A 19148-nucleotide genomic window follows, 5' to 3' on the forward strand; every position below is an offset into this window, starting at 1 on the left:
CTGAAAAACAAATGCATCTCCTTTCCGCCAGTGCCCAGCTATTCTGGTCCATGACTGCCTAAACCTTTGAGGAAGATTTGGAAGATTTACTGTCTGTACTTGTGGCCATCTTGCAGGGTCCTTCCTTAAAGATAAATGGCCTCCCTTTCTATCAAGAGATTTTGGTTCTGGGAACCAAGTGAGAACCTTGATGCTCCATTATAGTAAATACAGATGTCTGCTCACCTGTTCATTTTTGTATATCAAGTAATGCATTAGTAGACTGGCTGGCTGTTTTATTCCTAGGGATTAAGACATTCTGATGGTCATTTCATCTTTTTATTTTGAGATGCAGCCTCCACTTCCTGAGCTCAAGCAGTTCTTGTGCCTCAGCCTTCTGAGTAGCTGGGACTACAGGTGTGCACCACCACGCCTGGCTAATTTTTATATTTTTAGTGGAGATGGGTTTTCTCCATGTTGGTCAGGCTGGTCTTGAACTCCTGACCTCAAGTGATCCGCCTGTCTCAGCCTCCCAAAGTGCTGGGATTACAGGCGGGAGCCACTGCACCTGGCCAGGTCATTTCATCTTCGCCATCCATGGCAGGGTTTGCATCCACCCGGCCTCTGGCAGTTCAGTGCTGCCGCTTGGCCTCTGCTGCTTTAGAATCACATTATTTCCTCTGAAATCAGTGATCCCATCATCAACTCTGGCCTATAAAAAACAGCCACAACCTATCTTTTTAAAGTTGCCGGTCTTAACTAATGCATCTCGCAGTGTCTCAGTGAATAGTGTGTACTGTGGGATCTACTGAGAACTTAGTGGGGTCGCTGAAGATAAACCCACCCCAACAGTCCTTTCTTACTAAGCCATTGGTATCCCCTTCTTCATTAAGTTAGGCTTCTCAATCTCATAGCATCCAGGCTATTATTGAGCCTAGGTTTTGGTCAGCCAGCCAAACAGAGCTGCTCCTAGATGCTTAGGTTGAAACATTAAATTCAGACTTCACTAAGCACGCCCGTGTCTAGAATGTGGCCTGATCTAATGTCATACTCACATCCTGCCTATTTCGTCTGACACCTTAGAATTCATTCCCACACCATGTTTCTATTAATATAAATTAGGAAAATTCGTATCTTACTAACTTGATACTTACTAATTTATTGCTAGCATAAATTAACAGTAGTTTTATTTTGTGCTTATTTCCTCCTAAGTCAGACTTTGTGCTTGCTCTCCCTAGGAATGCTGATACCTGATTCTAGTTATGGATATGGAGGCAAGGAGAAGTTGTTAGGGTAGGTCTTGACAACACCCTAAAATGGGGTTGTCCTTTGCAACAACCCTATTTTCTTGCAATGGAACTTAACAGATGTGATTATTATTCAAACAACAAAAGGCTGTTCAGACAGGGGAGAAGTGCCTGCTGCTTCTGCAAGGGAGGCCTGAAGATTTGTGGGTAGATGATCCTCATATTTCCATTATAACTCTCAAGATCTCACTCCTTTCCAATCAGTGCCTTAAGGGAACTTTGGGCAAGGCTATGAATTCACCTTGACATTGTAGTTCTGCAACATGCATAATTAAATTTTGGGACTGATTTGCTGCCAATCATGCCATTTGCTAACCAAAAAAAAGAGATCTTGGCTGGATGTGATGCCTCACACTTGTAATACCAGCACTTTGGGAGGCCAAGTTGGGCAGATTGCTTGAGCCCAGGAGTTCGAGACCAGCCTGAGCAACACAGCGAAACCCTGTCTCTACAAAAAATACAAAAATTATCCAGGCATGGTGGTGCGCGCCTGTAGTCCCAGCTACTTGGGAGGCTGAGGTGGGAGAATGACCTGAGCCCGTGAGTTTGAGGCTGCGGTGAGCTGAGATCATGCCACTGCATTCCAGCCTGGGCAATGGGAGTGAGACCTTGTGTTAAAAAAAAAAAAAAGAAAAAGAAAAAGAGAGGGAGAGATCTTTAAAAGACTACCACAGAAATGCTCTAGTTATCTGATCATGCCTTGAACTTAGAATTGAAAGCCCTGAGCTTGTCATTTTCTTTCTGTGAACACACAATGCTGTAAAAAGTAGCCAGTTGACTTGACTATCCTTTTGCTCATTATCACCACTATAAACGTCAAGGGCAGCATCCTTGGTTCTTTAAATCTTGTCTTCAGTGGATACTTCATGCTGAGCAACCACAAATATTTACATATTGACATGCCATATATTGCCAGTATCTCCTTTTCCACTGGCAATGAGGTCTTCACTGCATTCAACCTCAAGCCAGAAACAGATCTTTGAGGGTCTCTTTTCTGGGGCCATTCCAGGTACCAAGTATAGTACTGTACTGGTCAGAGTCTGACTAGGAACAGAGACCACTTTAAGTATTTCAAACAGAAGAGATTTAACGTAGGAATTTGTTACAACAATGTTGAAAGGACTGAAGGAGCAAAAGAGGGAAGGTAAGGTTACTCAAAAAAGTCACCTTAGGCCAGGCGTGGTAGCTCACATTTGTAATCCCAGTGCTTTGGGAGGCCAAGTCAAGGGGGATGGCTTGAGCACAGGAATTCAAGACCAGCCTGGATCACAACAGAGTGAGACCCCATCTCTACAAAAAATAAATAATTATCCAGTGAGCCCAGGAGTTCAAGGCTGCAATGAGCTATAATTGTGCCACTGCACTCCAGCCTGGGCAACAGAGAAAGACACTGTTTTTAAAAAAAAAGAAAAAAAAGACGGGCGAGTTGGCTCATGCCTGTAATCCCAGCACTTTGGGAGACCAAGGCCGGCAGATCATTTGAGGTTGGGAGTTCAAGACCAGCTGGCCAACATGGTGAAACCCTGTCTCTACTAAAAATACAAAAATTAGCCGGATGTGGTGATGGGCACCTGTGATCCCAGCTACTAGGGAGGCTGAGGCAGGAGAATCGCTTGAACCCGGGAGGCGGAGGTTGCAGTGAGCTGAGATCGTGCCACTGTACTCCAGCCTAGACAACAGAGCAAAGTCTCAAGAAAAAAAAAAAAAATCAGTCACTGTAACTAGGAAATGGATAACACCCTCGACTGAGGAGCAGAAATTACTCAGAGGGCAGAACACTGTCCACTAAGGCTCCTGGTGTCACAGTCTAGCTGCTTGAGGAGGATCCAGGAGCCTACACTTCTAGCCGTCTGTCACTGTCCCTGCAGCCACCACCACCTGACTTTTTGTCACTGATGTTGCTCTAGCCAGTGCTGCTGCTGCCACCCAAGACATTGTCAGAAATCTGAAGCAGAGTCACATCTGCCTTCCCACCTTCCATCTCCTGCCACTGCCTTCCACTGGCAGACCCTAACAGGCAGGCAGCTGGCAAGAAAGCGTCAGGAGTGTGATTCCACGTGGCCTTGCTACAGTGCATAGCAGAGCATGGAGAGGGGCAGGGCTGAGAGCAAACAAGCTAAGAAATGAGTGAACGACGGCCAGGCGGGTCACGCCTCTAATCCCAGCACTTTGGGAGGCCAAGGCAGGTGGATCACCTGAGTTCAGGGGTTCGAAACCAGCCTGGCCAACATAGTGAAATGCTGTCTCTACTAAAAATACAAAAAGCAGCTGGGTGTGGTGGTGGGTGCCTGGAATCCCAGCTACTCAGGAAGCTGAGGCAGGAGAATCACTTGAACCTGGGAGGCGGAGGTTGCGGTGAGCCGAGATTGCACCTCTGCACTCTTGCTTGGGTGATGGAATGAGACTTAGTCTCAAAAAAAAAGGCCAAGTGCGGTGGCTCACGCCTATAATCCCAGCACTTTGGGAGGCCAAGGTGGGCGGATCACAAGGTCAGGAGATTGAGACCATCCTGGATAACACGGTGAAACCCCATCTCTACTAAAAATACAAAAAAAAAAAAAAAAATGAACTGGGCATGGTGGTGGGCGCCTGTTGTCCCAGCTACTCGGGAGGCTGAGGAGGGAGAATGGTGTGAACCCTGGAGGCGGAGCTTTCTGTGAGTGGAGATCGTGCCACTGCACTCCAGCCTGGACGACAGAGCGAGACTCTGTCTCAGAAAAAAAAAAAAAGAAAAAGAAAAAAAAAGAAATGAGTGAATGAGTGAGAAAATATTTAATGTTAAATCTATCCCAGAAGTTCCTGCTGCTGTGATTCACATATGAAGTTCCTGCTGCCAGGCTCGGCATGGTGTTAGATGCTGGGACTGCATTGGTAAACACAAAAAGCCCCCACTACCTTGAGCAATCACAGGCTGAAGACAGACTGAAAAACAACCCTTCATCTGGAGGCACCATTACATATACCTGACAAAAGATTTTTTACCTGGAATAAACCAAAAACTCTAAAAATAAATTTTAAGGTGTAGACCACCCTAATAAATACAAAGGCAAAAAAATGGAGCAGCGTCTTCACAAAAGTGAATATTCCTGGGGCCAATAAACATGGAAAGGTGTTCAACTTTTTTTTTTTTTTTTTTTTTTTTGAGATGGAGTCTCGCTCTGTCGCCCAGGCTGGAGTGCAGTGGCATGATCCTGGCTCACTGCAAGCTCCGCCTCCCGGGTTCACGCCATTCTCCTGCCTCAGCCTCCCGAGTAGCTGGGATTACAGGTGCTCGCCACCACGCCCGGCTAATTTTTTGTATTTTTAGTAGAGACAGGGTTTCACCATGTTAGCCAAGATGGTCTCGATCTCCTGACCTCACGATCCACCTGCCTCAGCCTCCCAAAGTGCTGGGATTACAGGTGCAAGCCACTGTGCCCGGCCTGTTCAACTTTATTAGTCACGGAAATGCAAATTAAAACTACAATAGGATACCACTACATACCTATCAGAATGACTACAAATAAAAAGACTGGCAATGCCGAGTAATGATGAGGATGCGGGGCAACTGGAACTCTCCTGCTGGGAGAGCAGAGACTGGAGCACACACTTTGGAGACCTGCTTAGCAGTATCTAGAGCATCTAAGCATGTACTTACCCTTGACCTAGTTATTCCATCTTTAGTTGTACAACCGAGGGAAATTAGCACCTCCATCCACAAAAAGACATGCACGAGAATATTCATAAGAGCTGCATTCATAAAAGCCCAAACCTAGAAACAACTCAAATGGATATGGAGAGATAAATGGATGAAGTGGGTAAGAGAATGGGTAAACTGGCATACTCATATAATTGAATACTATTCAGCTGGAAAAATGAATGAGCTACTGCTACACACAACGCGGATGAAGCTCATAGACAATGTTGAATTAAAATAGCTGGACACAAGAGTTCGTATGAGTCCATTTTTTTGAAGTTCAAGAGTAGACAAATGAAGCTATGAAAGTAGAAGACAGAAGAGAACGTTGCGGGTATGACTGGGGTGGGCACAGGGAGCCCTGCTGCTGTGCTGGGAAGGGCCTCTACTGATTTGGGTGGTGTTTAGCCAGGTGTGTATGTATATAAAAGCTCATCAATCGGTAAACATAAGATTTGTGTGGGCACAGGGAGCCCTGCTGCTGTGCTGGGAAGGGCCTCTACTGATTTGGGTGGTGTTTAGCCAGGTGTGTATGTATATAAAAGCTCATCAATCGGTAAACATAAGATTTGTGTGGGCCAGGCGCCGTGGTGCATGCCTGTAATCCCAGCACTTTGGGAGCTGAGGCAGGTGGATCACCTGAGGTTGGGAGTTTGAGACCAGCCTGACCAACGTGGAGAAACCCTGTCTCTACTAAAAATACAAAATTAGCTGGGCGTGGTGGTGTGCGCCTGTAATCCCAGCTACTCGGGAGGCTGAGGCAGGAGAATTGCTTGAACCTGGGAGGCAGAGGTTGCCGTGAACCAAGATCACGCCATTGCTTTCCAGCCTGGGCAACAAGAGCGAAAATCCGTCTCAAAAAAAAAAGAAAAAAGAAAAAAAATTTGTGTGCTTCACAGAATATGTGTTGCTCCTCAAAAAATTAACAAAAAAGTACAAGGTAATTTCATATAAATACGCATGCTAAAAAGAAATTAAAAGTGAAGTGACGGGGGGATTGAGAGGCTGACTTATCAAGCTGAGGCTTGAATGGAAGGGGTGGCCACATAATCACCACAGGGACTGCCTTCTGGGAGAAGGAGAGGGGAACATGCAAAGGCCCTGAGGCAGGATCTGGGGGTTTGTTGGGGGAGCCTAGTCATGGCCAGTGGACTGAAACATAGAGTCATGGGTGGGAAGCTGAGCAGGGCCGAGGCAAGCCCTTAGCGCAGTGGGAAACCATCAAGGTGTGAAGTAGGGGGCGCTGACAGAACTCTGAGGGCTCAGACGTGGGAAGTGAGGGAAAGAGAGACCTTTGATGACTTCATTGTGTGGCTAGAACATCTGGGAGCGGGGAACTGGGATTCCATTGACTGAGTGAGGGAAGGGACAGTAGAGTCAAGGTTTGCTTTGGACACTGCAAGTTGTAGCCGCTCGTTAGATACCCTGTGGAGCTGTTGAGGAGCAGTGGGCAGTGGGGCTAAGTTCTGAGCCAGGCCCAGCCTGGAAATGGATGTCATAAGTGCACAGGGGTCTAGGGAGGCAGAGAGTGAAAGAGGAGACAGGAGCGTTTTAGGAAAGACTAGAGCTGCCTGAGGGTTTGGATCAAAACTGCTTTAAAAGTCCTTCTTCAACAAGCACTGAGCACCTACTCCGGGCCAGGCATGGAGAACCCAGAGGTGAGCGGAGTCCATCCTGCACTCAGTGCTGCCTTCTTCAGGCCAAATTTCCCCAAGCCCAGGCCACAGGCACTAACATGCAGATTCCCTGGGCTACCCAAGTCCCACTGAAACACAGTGGCCAGAGGCAGCTGCATGTTTCAAGTTCCCTGGGTGATTCTTTTGCACAAGAAAGCCTGAAAACCTTTCACTTTCAGTAGTCCAGGAGTAAGTGTGGGAGGTGTGTGTGTGTTGGGGGGTGGAGAAAGAGAGAGAGCACAGGCAATTTCCTCTTTCCCTCTCCAAGAGCGGGGCTGCTCCCAGGTTCAGGAAAGCAGGTCTGTTCTGTGAGCTCTTGTGTGTGTGTGTGTTGGCGGGGGGGGGAATGTGCGGGCACGGTGTCCCAGGAGGACAGAGTTTGCATTGATGAAAACCCTTCCCAGCCCTTTGATGCCTCTTTCTCACTGCCCTGAAGTTAACCAGCGCAGTCCTCCGTGCATCCCGCCCGCCGCTGCCCTCACTCCCGGCAGGATGGCATCCTGTCTGGCCCTGCGCATGGCGCTGCTGCTGGTCTCCGGGGTTCTGGCCCCTGCGGTGCTCACAGGTAAGGGGTGAAGGCCCTTATCTCAGCCACCACTAGCCTCCCAGGGCCGATAACTACCTTGGGGCCAGATTCTTCAACGTTCACTGGGGAGGAAGCCCCCTCACAGGAGATGGGACGACTATCTGGGGTGATTCTGTGAAGAGCTCTTGTGAGGCCGGCTGGCAGCAGCTGTGTGGGATGGACGTCTCAGGAAACTGTTAGCAGGAGGGATAATGGCCTCTGGAGAAGGAGGACAACTTGGGGGGCAGGCCCAGGGATGTTTTGCTGTTGGGGGGGACATGGGAATTGCTCTAGCACTTTAAAATCTGAAGTCTCCCAGGTCTGGGAGGCAGCCGGGGCACCAGGCACAGGACAAGCAGCTGAGGGGCTAGAGGAGTGCAGAGCCTTGCTGATTACTTTCAAAAGCTTCCCTGCTTGTTTCTGCGACGTCCTTAGAGAATGAGGACCCAGGTACTGTCCCCATCTGGGGAAAGGCTCCAGAGAGAGAAAGAATACAAGGCCCAAGATCCCTCTGCAAAATGGTGTGGACCTCTGGACTGAGATCAGAGTGGCGGACTCTGGGGTCCCACGAGAGGGAGGCCTCTGGCAGGCTCCCAAGGGCCCTGTGGAGAGGGGAAGACTGGCCCAGGCTGGCTTCAGAGCCTGAGAGACAAAGGGCGCAGAAGGGTTACAGGTGGTCTTTGCTCCTGTTGGCCGGGAGTTGGATCAAAGGGCAGCCGGCTTCTGTGTCACAGTAGCGGGTTTCAGGGACCCTGCAGCCTGGGTCTTCTGGAGGGTGCCCGCGGATCTGAGAAAGGTGGACTGCAGTCGTGAAAGCATGGCCTGGGGAGAGCTTCTGGGGGACGACAGGCCTGGGGAGGCCCCCTTGGCCACACCCTGGGAGGTCTGGGTGACAGCGAGGAGCCCCGGGGACTATTGGCTTCTCCCTGGACGCCCAGGAAGAAGCTCGAGGCCAGGGTGTGCTCAGTCTTGACCGGGCGGTTTCTTAACCTCTCTGTGCCTTCTCCTCATCTGTAGGATGGTGATACCGCCACGCTCTGCCTCACTTGCAGGGGGCTGTGAGGCCTCGTGAGTTCAGACGTGTGGAGCTTTTGGGATGGGCCCCACATCCAGTTAGCGCTCAGTGAACATCACGGGAATGCGGATTCCGTGGTCTGAGCCCCTCCCTGGCACAGGGTGGTCTCAACAGAACTCTACTTCCTCCCGCAAGCTGGGAGGGCACCAGCCTCCCTTGTGGTGGAAGAGGCGCCAGCTTAGGCGAGCCATGCGGTGTCCCCAGGATGGGGGGAAGGGACCTAAAGGGGAAGGTGGCATCTTCCATGGCTTGGATCCTGGGGCTGTGATCTTTGCAGCCCCCTCACTGGGATGAAGCTGCTTCTCCAGCCTGGTGGTCCGCGTGGGCCGAAGGGGAGGCCCTGGCTCCTGCCCGCTGGGCCCGGGCTGCCTGTGGCTCCTGCCCAGGTTGCTGCTCCTGTGTGGCTGACCCTCCTGGCCCAGGCTGCCGGCCAGAGTTCCCAGGCCAGACTGTCCCTAATCATTGTAGGCGGGTGGGCTTCCTCTGCCACCACAGGATGCCTTGGGGACAGCCAGGACCTCACCTGGCCTCACTGCCCCACTTCCCTCCATGTGTCCTACCAAGAGCAGGCAGGCGCCCCGCAGGGGCCAGACCAGTCCTTCCCAACCCCGGAGTCTCTGGGGTTCTGGCTATTGTTCTTGTGAGAGCGTTTGGGAGGCTCTCAGCACCCCACCCCTGGGCTGGGAGCTCTGGGCAGGTGTGTACATGGCCCTCTGCTGTTGGCTGGGGTCCTGTAGCAGACAGGAAGGGAAGGAGCGGCCTTGCGGGCTGAGGCCCAGGCCCCATCTGAGGCACAGGCCCTCCCTGTTGGGGGCCTGTGGCCTCAGCTACTGAGGTGGGAGCAGGCCGGGCTGAGCGGGCAGGAGGCCAGGGCAGGGATGAAAAGGCCCTTCATGGCCCACACAAAGGCTGTCTGTGAGCAGAGGCGCCTGGCCTCAGGGCCCTGTGGTCAGAACAAACTTATTTACCAAAAGGCAGGGCGGCTGGGTCCAGTGGGGCTGGGAGAGAGCCCGTGGTGCCCAGGCTTGTGGCAGTGCCACCAGCCCCTGCTTCCCTGGGTCAGAGCGCATAGTCACACCACATGGCTAATTCTGGTCAATGGAGTCTGGGCCTCATTACCGCCTGGAACTTTCTTGGGGTCCTCCGTGCCCCCACCTCTTTGCCAACCTCACTTTCTGTCACCCTGGCCTATTCACTGCCTGCCTGCCATGCCATGAGTTCCGTCCTCCACACCTTCGCTCCTGCCTCATCTCTGCCCTCCCCAGACAGGATTCCTGCTGGGAAACTGCTCTGCTCCCAGCTTCCCAGAAGGATGGATTTGGGGGAAGATGGGAATTGCCTCTCAGCTTTGCTTTCCCTTCTTACTGGAGTAAATTCTAGAAACATAGATGAGGATAAGAAGTGCCTCGGCCCCTCCCCGGCAGCGGCACCCCTTTTCCTGGTGGATTGGTGGCTGAGCGCAGGCTGTCATTCCGAGCCTATGTGTCTGCCACTTGGGCACCAGCCTAGGTTGGCAGGGAGCTGGTGGCCCCTGGGGCCCTGGCCGCTTGTGTGCAGATCGGTACTGGGCCAGCCTTGAGGGATTCCTGTGGGGGCCAGCGGCTGCAGACCCACAGCAGCTGGGCTTGTGTCCAGAGGCGCGCCCCAGGCCAGACGCAGCAGCTGAAGATGCTGGTGTTCACACAGTTACCTCCTTGTGCAAGATGCTTGACAGCATAGTCTGAACCCCTGTCTCACAGGTCAGGAAGGTGGATTGGGGCACGAAGTCCAGGGTGAGAGCCTGATGGAGCAAGGATAGGCCTCAGCCCTCCTGATTAGAAAGCTTCATGGCCTGGCTGGACAGGAGGGGGCTGTGTACAGTGGGAGGAGGCCAGGACAGGTATGTCTGGTGGTGGGGACAACAGAGACAGGCTGGGTCACAGGGGACAGATGGGGACAGGGCCTGAGTGGGGCTCCCCACTGCCCTGCTCAAAGGGTACTGTCAAGGGTGGCGGCTCACCCCTGCTGGGCTGGCCCGGGGACTGAGCCCTGCCTTCTCAGGGGCTGGAGGCCTGCCACTCCTCAGCTGATTCCTGCAGATGCCACCCGGGTCAGCTGGACCTGGTACCCAGCAGCTCTGCCACGGCTTCCGGATGCAGGGAGGTGCCTGCCTGCCAGTCTGTCTTGGGTGTGTCATTTGTCCATTTCTTTGGACATGTTCAGGCAGTCAGTGAGCCTAGACCCTGGTGCCTGCCAGGCGGTGGGCACACTCAGGCCTTTTACCTGCTCAGCCCCTAGAAGCCTGAGGCAGCACACCAGGGGCCTGGGACCTTCCATGGGGGCTGCAAGGCTGCAGACCCCTGCCTCCCTGGCTGCGACATGGGAGGCCTGGCTGGGTCACTTCCCCTCCTCTCAGGGTGGTCTTCAAGGTTGGTGGGAGGCTGGAGAGACATCAGTGCTGCAGTGCAGCCTTGGGCCCCTCGGGAGGGAAGCCTCCCCAGTTGGGGGTCAATGGGCCTTCCACCCCTGGGGCCTCCTGCCAGAGGTCTTTTCTGGAAAGGGGTTCTGCCTTGGGCCAGCCCTAGGGAATGTGGCAGGTCAGGTGAAAGGTCAGTAAGCTGTCTCAGAGCTGAGCCTTGCAACTGACCTCTCCAGGCTTGAGAGAGGCCCGGAAGCCAGGGACCTGCTAACATTTTATTGTGGAAAGATGTGAAGTTTACAGAAAAGTTGCACAAATACTCCAATGAACTCCAGGAGTCCATCCGCCTAGTCTTGCCACTGCCAACATTTTGCTACATTGCTGAATCCTCTTTCTATCTGAATGCTGAAATCATTTGAGAGCAAGTTGCAGAAGTCATGTTCCTTTGCCCCTAAATTCTTCCTAAGAACAAGAACATTCTCTTACACATCGGAGTCAGCTATCAAAACCAGGAAATGAGCACTGAGGCAGTCCTAAGCCACACTCTGTTCAAACTTCACCAACGGACCCGAGTCTCCGATCACAGGCCTGTCCCTCCCGGTCCAGGAACATTGCGCTGTCTCCCTAGTCTCTGACCTAGAACCTTTCGGTCTTTCTTTGTTTTTCCTGACTTTGACATTTGGGAAGGCCCATTTACTTTAAGACTGACCCTGAGTCTGGGTTGGCTGATGTTTCTGCGTGGTTTGCCCTAGATGGACACAACTGGCCAGAAAACCCTGGAAGGACCTCTGTGTCTTCTCGAGCATCCCCCTCTCTGGGTGCTGGTGAACCTACGAGGAGGGCAAGTGTCTGGCTTGACTCTTGCCCCAGCGCTCAGAGATGGACCCCGCAGGGACAAAATGTGCCCTAGGGTCACGGGCTGGCCGGCAGGGTCTGTTCACAGAACGGCAGCCTCCCTACACTGTTTCTGGGCAGCACAACTGCTCCTGCAACTGTCCAAGGGCTTCAGCCCACCTGTGCTCACCACTGCCACACCTTATCCCCAAGCCTTGGCTTTCTTGTCTCTGAAATGGGGATAAAAGCAGTTCCCACACCACAGAATAGCTGGAGTCAAAGAGATGAGGTGTCGGGACATCCCCAAGCTCATCCAGGGGACCAGCTTGAGGGTCGAGTGTCCCTGGATCACAGTCTCTATCCCAGTTGAGATTAGAGCATGGGGCGGGCCGCAGTGGCTCACACCTGTAATCGCAGCACTTTGGGAGGCCGACACAGGTGGATCAGCTGAGGTCAGGAATTCAAAATCAGCCTGGCCAACATGGCAAACCCTGTCTCAACTAAAAATACAAAAATTAGCTGGGCGTAGTGGCAGGTGCCTGTAGTCCCAGCTACTCTGCAGGCTGAGGCAGGAGAATCGCTTGCTTGAACCCGGGAGGCGGAGGCTGCAGTGAGCCGAGATCGTACCACTTCACTCCAGCCTAGGCACAGAGCAAGACTCTGTTTCAAAAAGAGAGAGAGAGAGAGAGAGAGATTAGGACATGGGCAGGCCTGCTCTGCTAACACTGTGATGTCAGATGGTCTGGCTGGGCTGGAGAGGCCAGGAGCCGACCTACCATCCCCATGTTGAGCTTTCCAGCGTTTCTGGGGCCTCCTGTCTGGTTGCCGGGGATGGATGGCCCAGGGTTGGGGTGGTGATCAGGGGAGGACAACTGGGGTGGGCTGGCTGGTGAGGATACAGGGCGGGGGTTATCATGCAGGCGTCTCAGCCTGTGCTTTCTGCGGGACTGAGAATGTCTCCTTTCTGCTCTCTGGTCCCTGGGTACCCCAAATCCTGCCAACTCCCAACCCTATGAGCAGAGAAGGGCTTTGCAGGGGGCACCTCCCTTACACTGAACAGACACTCCTGCCCACCCACCGGCCCTGCCCTACCGGAGGGAGCAATGCACTGGCTTCAGCTTCTTAGCCTGGGAAATGTGAGGGCTAGTGCAGCGCTGAGCCCAGACCCCTCACACAGCGCCACCCGCAACTTGCTTAACCTAGAGGTGGGGGGTGAAGTCCCTGTCGGCCCTGTCACCTGGGGCCCCAGCACCTCTCCTTGGCTTTGCAGATGATGTTCCACAGGAGCCCGTGCCCACGCTGTGGAACGAGCCGGCCGAGCTGCCGTCGGGAGAAGGCCCCGCGGAGAGCACCAGCCCCGGCCGGGAGCCCGTGGACACCGGTCCCCCAGCCCCCACCGTCGCGCCGGGACCCGAGGACAGCACCGCGCAGGAGCGGCTGGACCAGGGCGGCGGTACGGGCGGGGCGGGGGAGGGAGGGGAGAGGGAGAAATTAGGAGGGGCGGGGGGCGCGGGGAGGAGGGCCGGCCAGGCGGGGGCTAGCAGGTGACGTGGTCCTCCGTCCTCCGCAGGGTCGCTGGGGCCTGGCGCCATCGCGGCCATCGTGATCGCCGCCCTGCTGGCCACCTGCGTGGTGCTGGCGCTCGTGGTCGTCGCGCTGAGAAAGTTTTCCGCCTCCTGAAGCGAATAAAGGGGCCGCGCCCGGCCGCGGCGCGACTCGGCTGCACTCCTCACGCGCCTGTATGTCCGCGCGTGCGTGTCCGCGCGTGCAGGTGTGCCAGTGCGTGAGCGCGCGCAGGCGAGCGCTCAGTGCAGGGGTGCGCGCGGGGGGCCGAGGGTGGGTGCCGTGCACGCGCGCGGGTCCGGAGGCGCGCCCGAATTCCCCGCAGGGGCGCCGGGGCGTGCGTGAGCGCACAGCATGTCCGAGCCCGCCCGCGTGTGGCGTGCACGTGAGCGCGCGCAGGGCCGCGCGGCTCGGCGTCCGCGTGCACCACGGCTGGAGTGCCTCAGGAGCGCGCCGCATGTGCGTCCCCGGTGCGCCTGCGCCGGGGCCGCCAGGGCATCGGAGCGGGTGTGCGGCCAGCGGTCTTAGCCCGGCCGGGGCCACCGTCACGGCCGGGGCCACGCCACGGGCGGCCTCTTCTCCCGGCGCCGCCTCCTCTGCCTGGGCGCGGGCCGAGGGGCTCGCCGCGCTCCCCGGGGCCTGCCCCCCATCCCGCTCCGCTGGCGTTCAGAGCGTTCCGTGAGGAGGTAAGCGCGAGGGCGGCAGAGGCCGACGGAGATCCCGGGGCCCGCCGCTCCTTGAGGCCGGGCCGGGGGAGGGCGGGGGCCGTCGGCGCTCCCAGCCAGAGGCCGCGTTGTTTTGGGGGGATGTCTTGACTCTGAGTCCCGCAGCCAGGGCCCCATCCGCGGGCTCAGACCAGCAGCCCCAGGCCCCCCTCTGCCCAGGGAGCCTCAGGAGCAGGATGAGTCGAGAGTCGACGCCGGACACTGCCTGCCCCTGCTTCCTACTCTCACCCCCCAGGCCTGGCTGGGGGCCGGCAGCCCCCACGCCCACGGTTCGTTTGTTCAGGGAGAGAAAACGACTTTCCCAGCTCTACTCACCCCACTTCACCCTCAGAGCGTCGGGGCGGAGTGAGGGTGAGGAGCCTGGTCCAGGATCCCCACCTCGGAAGCATTTAGAGATGTAAACTTTGATCCTTTGATCATTTAACCTGCACGGCACAGCAGGAAGTGGGAACTTGGTCCCTACCGCAGTCCCCAGGGCCTTTGGAGGGAAGGGCTGGACAGTTTGGAGGCCAGCAGACCCCTTGGGGACAGCTTAATGTATCTGAAGATTCCTGAGTGGGAATGCTGCTGGAGGGCAAGCTGCTTCTCTTTTTTAAAAATTCATTTTCTCTAGCAGCTGTTTTGGCCCCTTTGGTGTCCCTGAGCTCCCCATGGCACTGTTTCCTGCCGTGACTTTCTCCTCCTGGACACTCAAGCCCAGGTGGTGCCCGCGCATCTCTCACACACTGGGGGATGGGGGTCAAGGCCTCATCCAAGTCTGTTAACAGCTTCCCAATCAACCAGTCTCCCCAAAATACACTGTGAGTTAAATGATTCTGCTTATAAAGGAGTGCTATGAAACTGACCTATTTTCCTAATTGGTTAACTTACTTCATCTCACATAACCTTGAGTAACCAAAGCCTTCATCAGAGTGGACGATCCAACTCAACATGCTGTTTCCCAGCCTCAAAAGGCACGGGGACCAATGGCCACCCAGCTCCTTCCCAACCCTCCCCTCCAGGGACGAGAGATGGCCCCCTCTTTCCCTTTCCCCACTCTGCAAGCACTCCCCCACCAACGGGTGCATCACAGCCCCTCACTGGGACCAGGGGGCCTCCCTCTCCGGTGGAACCAGTGTCACATGCCTGTGCATCTCTGTGATTCTCAGAGGGTCTGAGGTCCGAGCACCCTGCTGTGGCCTGTGGGAAGACGCTACAAAGTCCCACCGGATCTAAAGCAGAGGCCTGTTCTGGCGAGCAGGGAAACTGTGTCCTGGCAGAGAGCGTGGTCCTGGGCACACAGGACCCCTCAGCACACTGAGGTGGAGCTGGAGCAAGGGGAGGGGGTGCGGCTCTGGGTAACTGAAGGTGTGAAGGGCCCAGGGCCTGTTTCTGGGCAGTGCAGGAAGTCCCAGCCCCACGCCTGTGGTTAGATCCCCGGTAGGGCCCCCGACCATGGACACTTCAGGGCCTCCGCGGTCTTCCAAAGCTGTGTCCTCACTTCCACTGCAGCAGAGGGGCGTCCCCAGCTCCGTCAAACAGCCCTTTCTGTTTCTGGAGTCCTACGAGTGGAGGCCCAAATCCGCTCCCATGCTGAGGCAAGGCCCTGACTGTTCCTTCCTCTCTGGAAACCTCCTTGAACCCTTCCTTTGGGACATGCCTCCTCGACCAGCCTTGAAGGGGTGCTCCTCTCTCACTGCCTGGAACCAAACACCCCCTTCCTTTGTGTACGAGGGCAATAAAGAGTAGACCTTCATCTTCTTTATTTTATATATGATGCTTCTTTTAATGCAGCCAAAAGTAATATTTGCTTTTCTCAGAACCATAATCGATATAAGATGCAGTGACCAATTCATTCCTTAAAACACCTGGGCTCCTTAAGGGGCTAGAAGACACAAGTTACATCCAGCCCATCAGGGAGCCAGAGGCGGGAGGGGTCCCCAGCCAAGCTCTGGCAGGCCTGCCGTGGAGCAGGGCCTGACCGTGCAGCCAGAGGCTGGCAGAGGCCTGGGGAAGGGTGGACAGAGGCAGCTGGGCTCTCAGTCCTGGGAACTGGAGACCAAGGCCTGCTCATCAAGCTCTGTCAGGCAAGGGCGGCCTCATCTGTGCCTGGTGGATTCTAACTGCTTCCAAGGTAGAGGAGGACGCGTGCAGGAAATCATGTCAATTGTCACCTTCTGCCTGCCTCCCACAGGGACACTCTGGGTTGGGAGCCTCTTCCAGTCCCTGGGGGCCAGGGGTGTGGGGGGCCCTGGAGTGTGCCCACCCCCTTCCACCCCCTCGGAGGCATGAGGGAGGTGGCATAATACTGCTGAAACCTTCTTGTTTACAAATGCATCAGGAGAGGCTTGGGCACCCTTTATCCAGTTTGCGAGCAAGGGGCCAAGACACATGAGCACTCACTGCGTGGGCAGGGATGAGGGCCGGGCACCCCAAGCCAGATCCTGCCACCTGGGGAGGCGCTGGCCTGTGCTTCCCAGAGCCCCCCACCTTCTGCCGGGGTCTCATACAGGCCCTGCTCCCACCGGCCCCCCGGGTGGGGGTCATTGCCGATTCCGGCTGCCCAGCTTCCTGCGGTCCTTGTTCTGGCTGCGCTGAGGGTCATCCATCTTGTGGACACGGAAACATTCCTTGAGGTTCTGGGACCGGATCTTGGGATTCAAGATCTCCTCAGTCATGGAGCTGGGGAACCAGCCTCTCTCCTGGTCGTGCAGACGCTCGCCAAAGATCCACCCTGTGCATGGAGGGGAGGGAGAGAAGGTCAGGTGCTCCTGCAGGGCACAGGCTGCACAGAGGCTCCCTCCTGGCCAGGGCCCCCATCTGTGGCGGGACACTAGGAGTCCAGCTAGCCTTCCCAAAAGGCAGCGGCTCTGCACACCTCTGCTGAGATGCTCAGACTGGAGTCACCCCTATAAGCTGGGAGGTGCGCGGGTACCTGCACAGAACAAGGCCTGCTCTGTGCCACGCAGTTCCACGTTGACTTTGGAACCCACTGTGGGACCCTCGGCAATTCTATGCTGCCCTACACGAGCCCAGGAGACCCCAAGGGCCACTCCAAAAAGCTGGAGGCATTCAAGGGGCTGGTGGGGGTGGCAGCTGAGCACGTGGTTAGCCGGCCTGGACTGTGTCATTAGCCTCTTGTGGGGCCGATCCTCCCAGGCCTGGCCTCCTGAGGGCCGGTGTGGTCAGTGGAGAGGGCCCATCGTGAACTGACAGCACGAGTAGTCTCAGCGTCATCTGGCTTCTCCCTGCCCTGTTTCTCTACCTCTCCCCTCCCCTAGAGATCACCAGGCCTTTGCTCAGAGCTTGTGGCTGATGTGTAGTGTGTCCCAACCTGGGAGCTAAGAGGCCTGGGGCATGCCCTCTGCAGGTCTCATTTGGGAGGGGAGCAGGCTAGTTATATTCCATGGGAAGAGGGCAGGAGAGCCCCTGGGCCTTTGGGAACAGCCCGCAAGAGGAACTGCCTGGAGAAGGCCTCCCCTGGAGGTCACAGCCTGAGGCCTTCTACCAGGACCCGGCAGGAGAGGAGGAAGCGGGGAAGATGCGGTTGTATACTTTGGGGATTTGGATCAGGAGCAATTACTGTAGAGACAGGGATGTGATTTGAAAAGGGAAAGGGGATCAGTGTTCAATTCTACAGAGGCTGGGAGGAACTTCGCTTGGTACTGATGACAGCAGCAGGGGTGGCCAGGAGCTGGGGGCAGCTTCTTGGCCCACATGGGGCACCGAGCCTGGTGGTCACAGGCTTTACCTGAAGCTGCAAGTACAGGTCTGGGTCAGGTCAGGGTTAGGATGTTCCTGGTTGTCCTCCCTCCCACTGTGATGGGGGTGCTGAGGCCAGGGCCAGGGGAGAGGGACACGAAGCCACCCGCTTGGGCTGGGCCCACTGTGAAGGAGGAAAGGTGGGGCCTCCCGGCTCTAGGGGAGGACAGGGAGGCACTGGAAACAATTCCTCCTTTACGCTGAGGAAAGGCCAGTGAAGCCAGCATGGGCGGTGTCCAAGCAGAACGTCTCAGGAGCAAGAGACATGGCAGGGCACCAGCCTATCAGCCAGTGGTGGCATCTGCTTCTCACCCTCCCCCTCATCCCTTGCAGGGCAAGGCTCCGTGTGGGGTCCCCTGGGGGCCCCGAGGGGAGGTCCCCGGGCCTCACCATCATCAGTCTTGTCCAGGATGTTGAGGATGTCGGCGAGCTCCAGCGTCAGCTCGTCTGGCTGCTGAGCCACGTATGGGTGCACGCACTGGACCTGGGGGCAGTCTGAGGGACAAGAGGCACGGGCACGTCCCCACCACCGCACCACCCACCTGCCTGCTCCCACCAAGCCCACAGCTGAGCCCTGCCTAGAATAGGAAGACTCCCACAGCAACTGCAGAAGGGCTCGTCTGAGGAAGAGGAGGATTTGTTTCCATAGAAAACGTTATTAACATAGCCAGGAGTTCTGGGAAGAAATACATGCATAAAGGCTGTGAGGGGCCTTAGTTTAAACTTCAGAAAGAACTTTTTGTACCTGGGAGATAGCCCTGGGAGTGGTTTGGGGTGATCAGGACAGGGTTCACGTGATCAGGGTTAGCAGCTTCTTCATAAGGCAGCTGGACTTGTGCTTTTTTCTTTTTGAGACAGAGTCTCCCTCTGTCACCAGGCTGGAGTGCAGTGCAATTTCAGCTCACTGCAACCTCCACATCCCAGGTTCAAGGAATTCTCATGCCTCAGCTTCCAAGTAATTAGGATTACAGGCACACACCACCACACCTGGCTAATTTTTGTATTTTTAGTAGAGACGGGGTTTCGCTGTGTTGGCCAGGCTTGGCTCGAGCTCCTGACCTCAGGTGATCCACCCGCCTGAGCCTCCCAAAATTCTGAGATTACAGGAATGAGCCACTGCACCTGGCTTTTTTCTAGTTAATAAGCTTTTCAGACAACTGGCAAACCTAAAACAGAGTGGAGTTTAGTCCAAATTCTTCCTGGTGACTTTGTGGTACCTGTCACTTAAGGCCCATCCAGCATTCACACAGTGTGGTCATGCCAGGTTATTGGCCGATACTAAGTTTCTAGTAGGAAGCAGCCCCTGGAGGCCCGTGCAGGCCTCTGAGACCACCAGCTCAGGGAGGGCTTCCCTCCAGGCAGGGCACACCGTGCACCTGCGGCATCGGGCAGGGCCAGCCCCAGCACAAATGGCGCCCCCTTACCCACCGGTGACTTACCCAGCAGCCGGGATGTGAATGAAACAAACTTGGTCCTCCTGTTGGGTGCCAGCGAGGTCATCCAACGCTTCATCTCGCTCCTGGCACAGGGAAGAGGACAGTGCCCCAACTGCAGATCAACGGCAGCCCCCCAAGATGTGGCACGAGGCTTCCCAGCTAGCTGCCCCTCG

At 55.6% G+C, this 19148-nt stretch overlaps 2 protein-coding genes across 3 annotated transcripts in view; one reads left to right on the forward strand and one right to left on the reverse strand.

The window, feature by feature from the left end:
• The first annotated feature begins 1184 nt into the window (after positions 1-1184).
• SNORC (secondary ossification center associated regulator of chondrocyte maturation) lies at positions 1185-15540 on the forward strand. Of its 2 annotated transcripts, none has more exons than XM_063648119.1 (4): positions 1185-1272; positions 7075-7203; positions 12781-12963; positions 13081-15540. In XM_063648119.1, the coding sequence occupies exons 2-4, from the start codon at positions 7131-7133 to the stop codon at positions 13188-13190; spliced, it is 366 nt and encodes a 121-aa protein (XP_063504189.1). In that variant the 5' UTR covers positions 1185-1272; positions 7075-7130; the 3' UTR covers positions 13191-15540. The 2 variants fall into 2 exon arrangements, with proteins under 2 accessions (XP_063504189.1, XP_063504188.1); XM_063648118.1 differs by lacking the exon at positions 1185-1272 and adding an exon at positions 6885-6937.
• The window catches only part of NGEF (neuronal guanine nucleotide exchange factor), a 48280-nt gene continuing 44667 nt past the window's right edge, over positions 15536-19148 (reverse strand). Inside the window, exons 11-13 of the mRNA XM_054477559.2 lie at positions 18979-19058; positions 17930-18034; positions 15536-16511 (exon numbers count right to left, since the gene is read on the reverse strand). Of these exons, the coding sequence (XP_054333534.1) occupies positions 16321-16511; positions 17930-18034; positions 18979-19058 (376 nt within the window). The 3' untranslated portion in view covers positions 15536-16320. The remainder of the gene's footprint in view (positions 16512-17929; positions 18035-18978; positions 19059-19148) is intronic.

This window comes from Pongo pygmaeus, chromosome 11 (assembly GCF_028885625.2).
Source record: "Pongo pygmaeus isolate AG05252 chromosome 11, NHGRI_mPonPyg2-v2.0_pri, whole genome shotgun sequence".
Classification (NCBI taxonomy): Eukaryota; Metazoa; Chordata; class Mammalia; order Primates; family Hominidae; genus Pongo; species Pongo pygmaeus.

Excerpts from the sequence above, each read along its gene's own strand:
- SNORC (XM_063648119.1), top strand. The coding sequence starts at position 7,131 with ATGGCATCCTGTCTGGCCCTGCGCATGGCGCTGCTGCTGGTCTCCGGG. Across the intron at positions 7,204-12,780 it reads GGCCCCTGCGGTGCTCACAG|ATGATGTTCCACAGGAGCCC; the intron begins GTAAGGGGTGAA and ends TTGGCTTTGCAG. Across the intron at positions 12,964-13,080 it reads GCGGCTGGACCAGGGCGGCG|GGTCGCTGGGGCCTGGCGCC; the intron begins GTACGGGCGGGG and ends CGTCCTCCGCAG.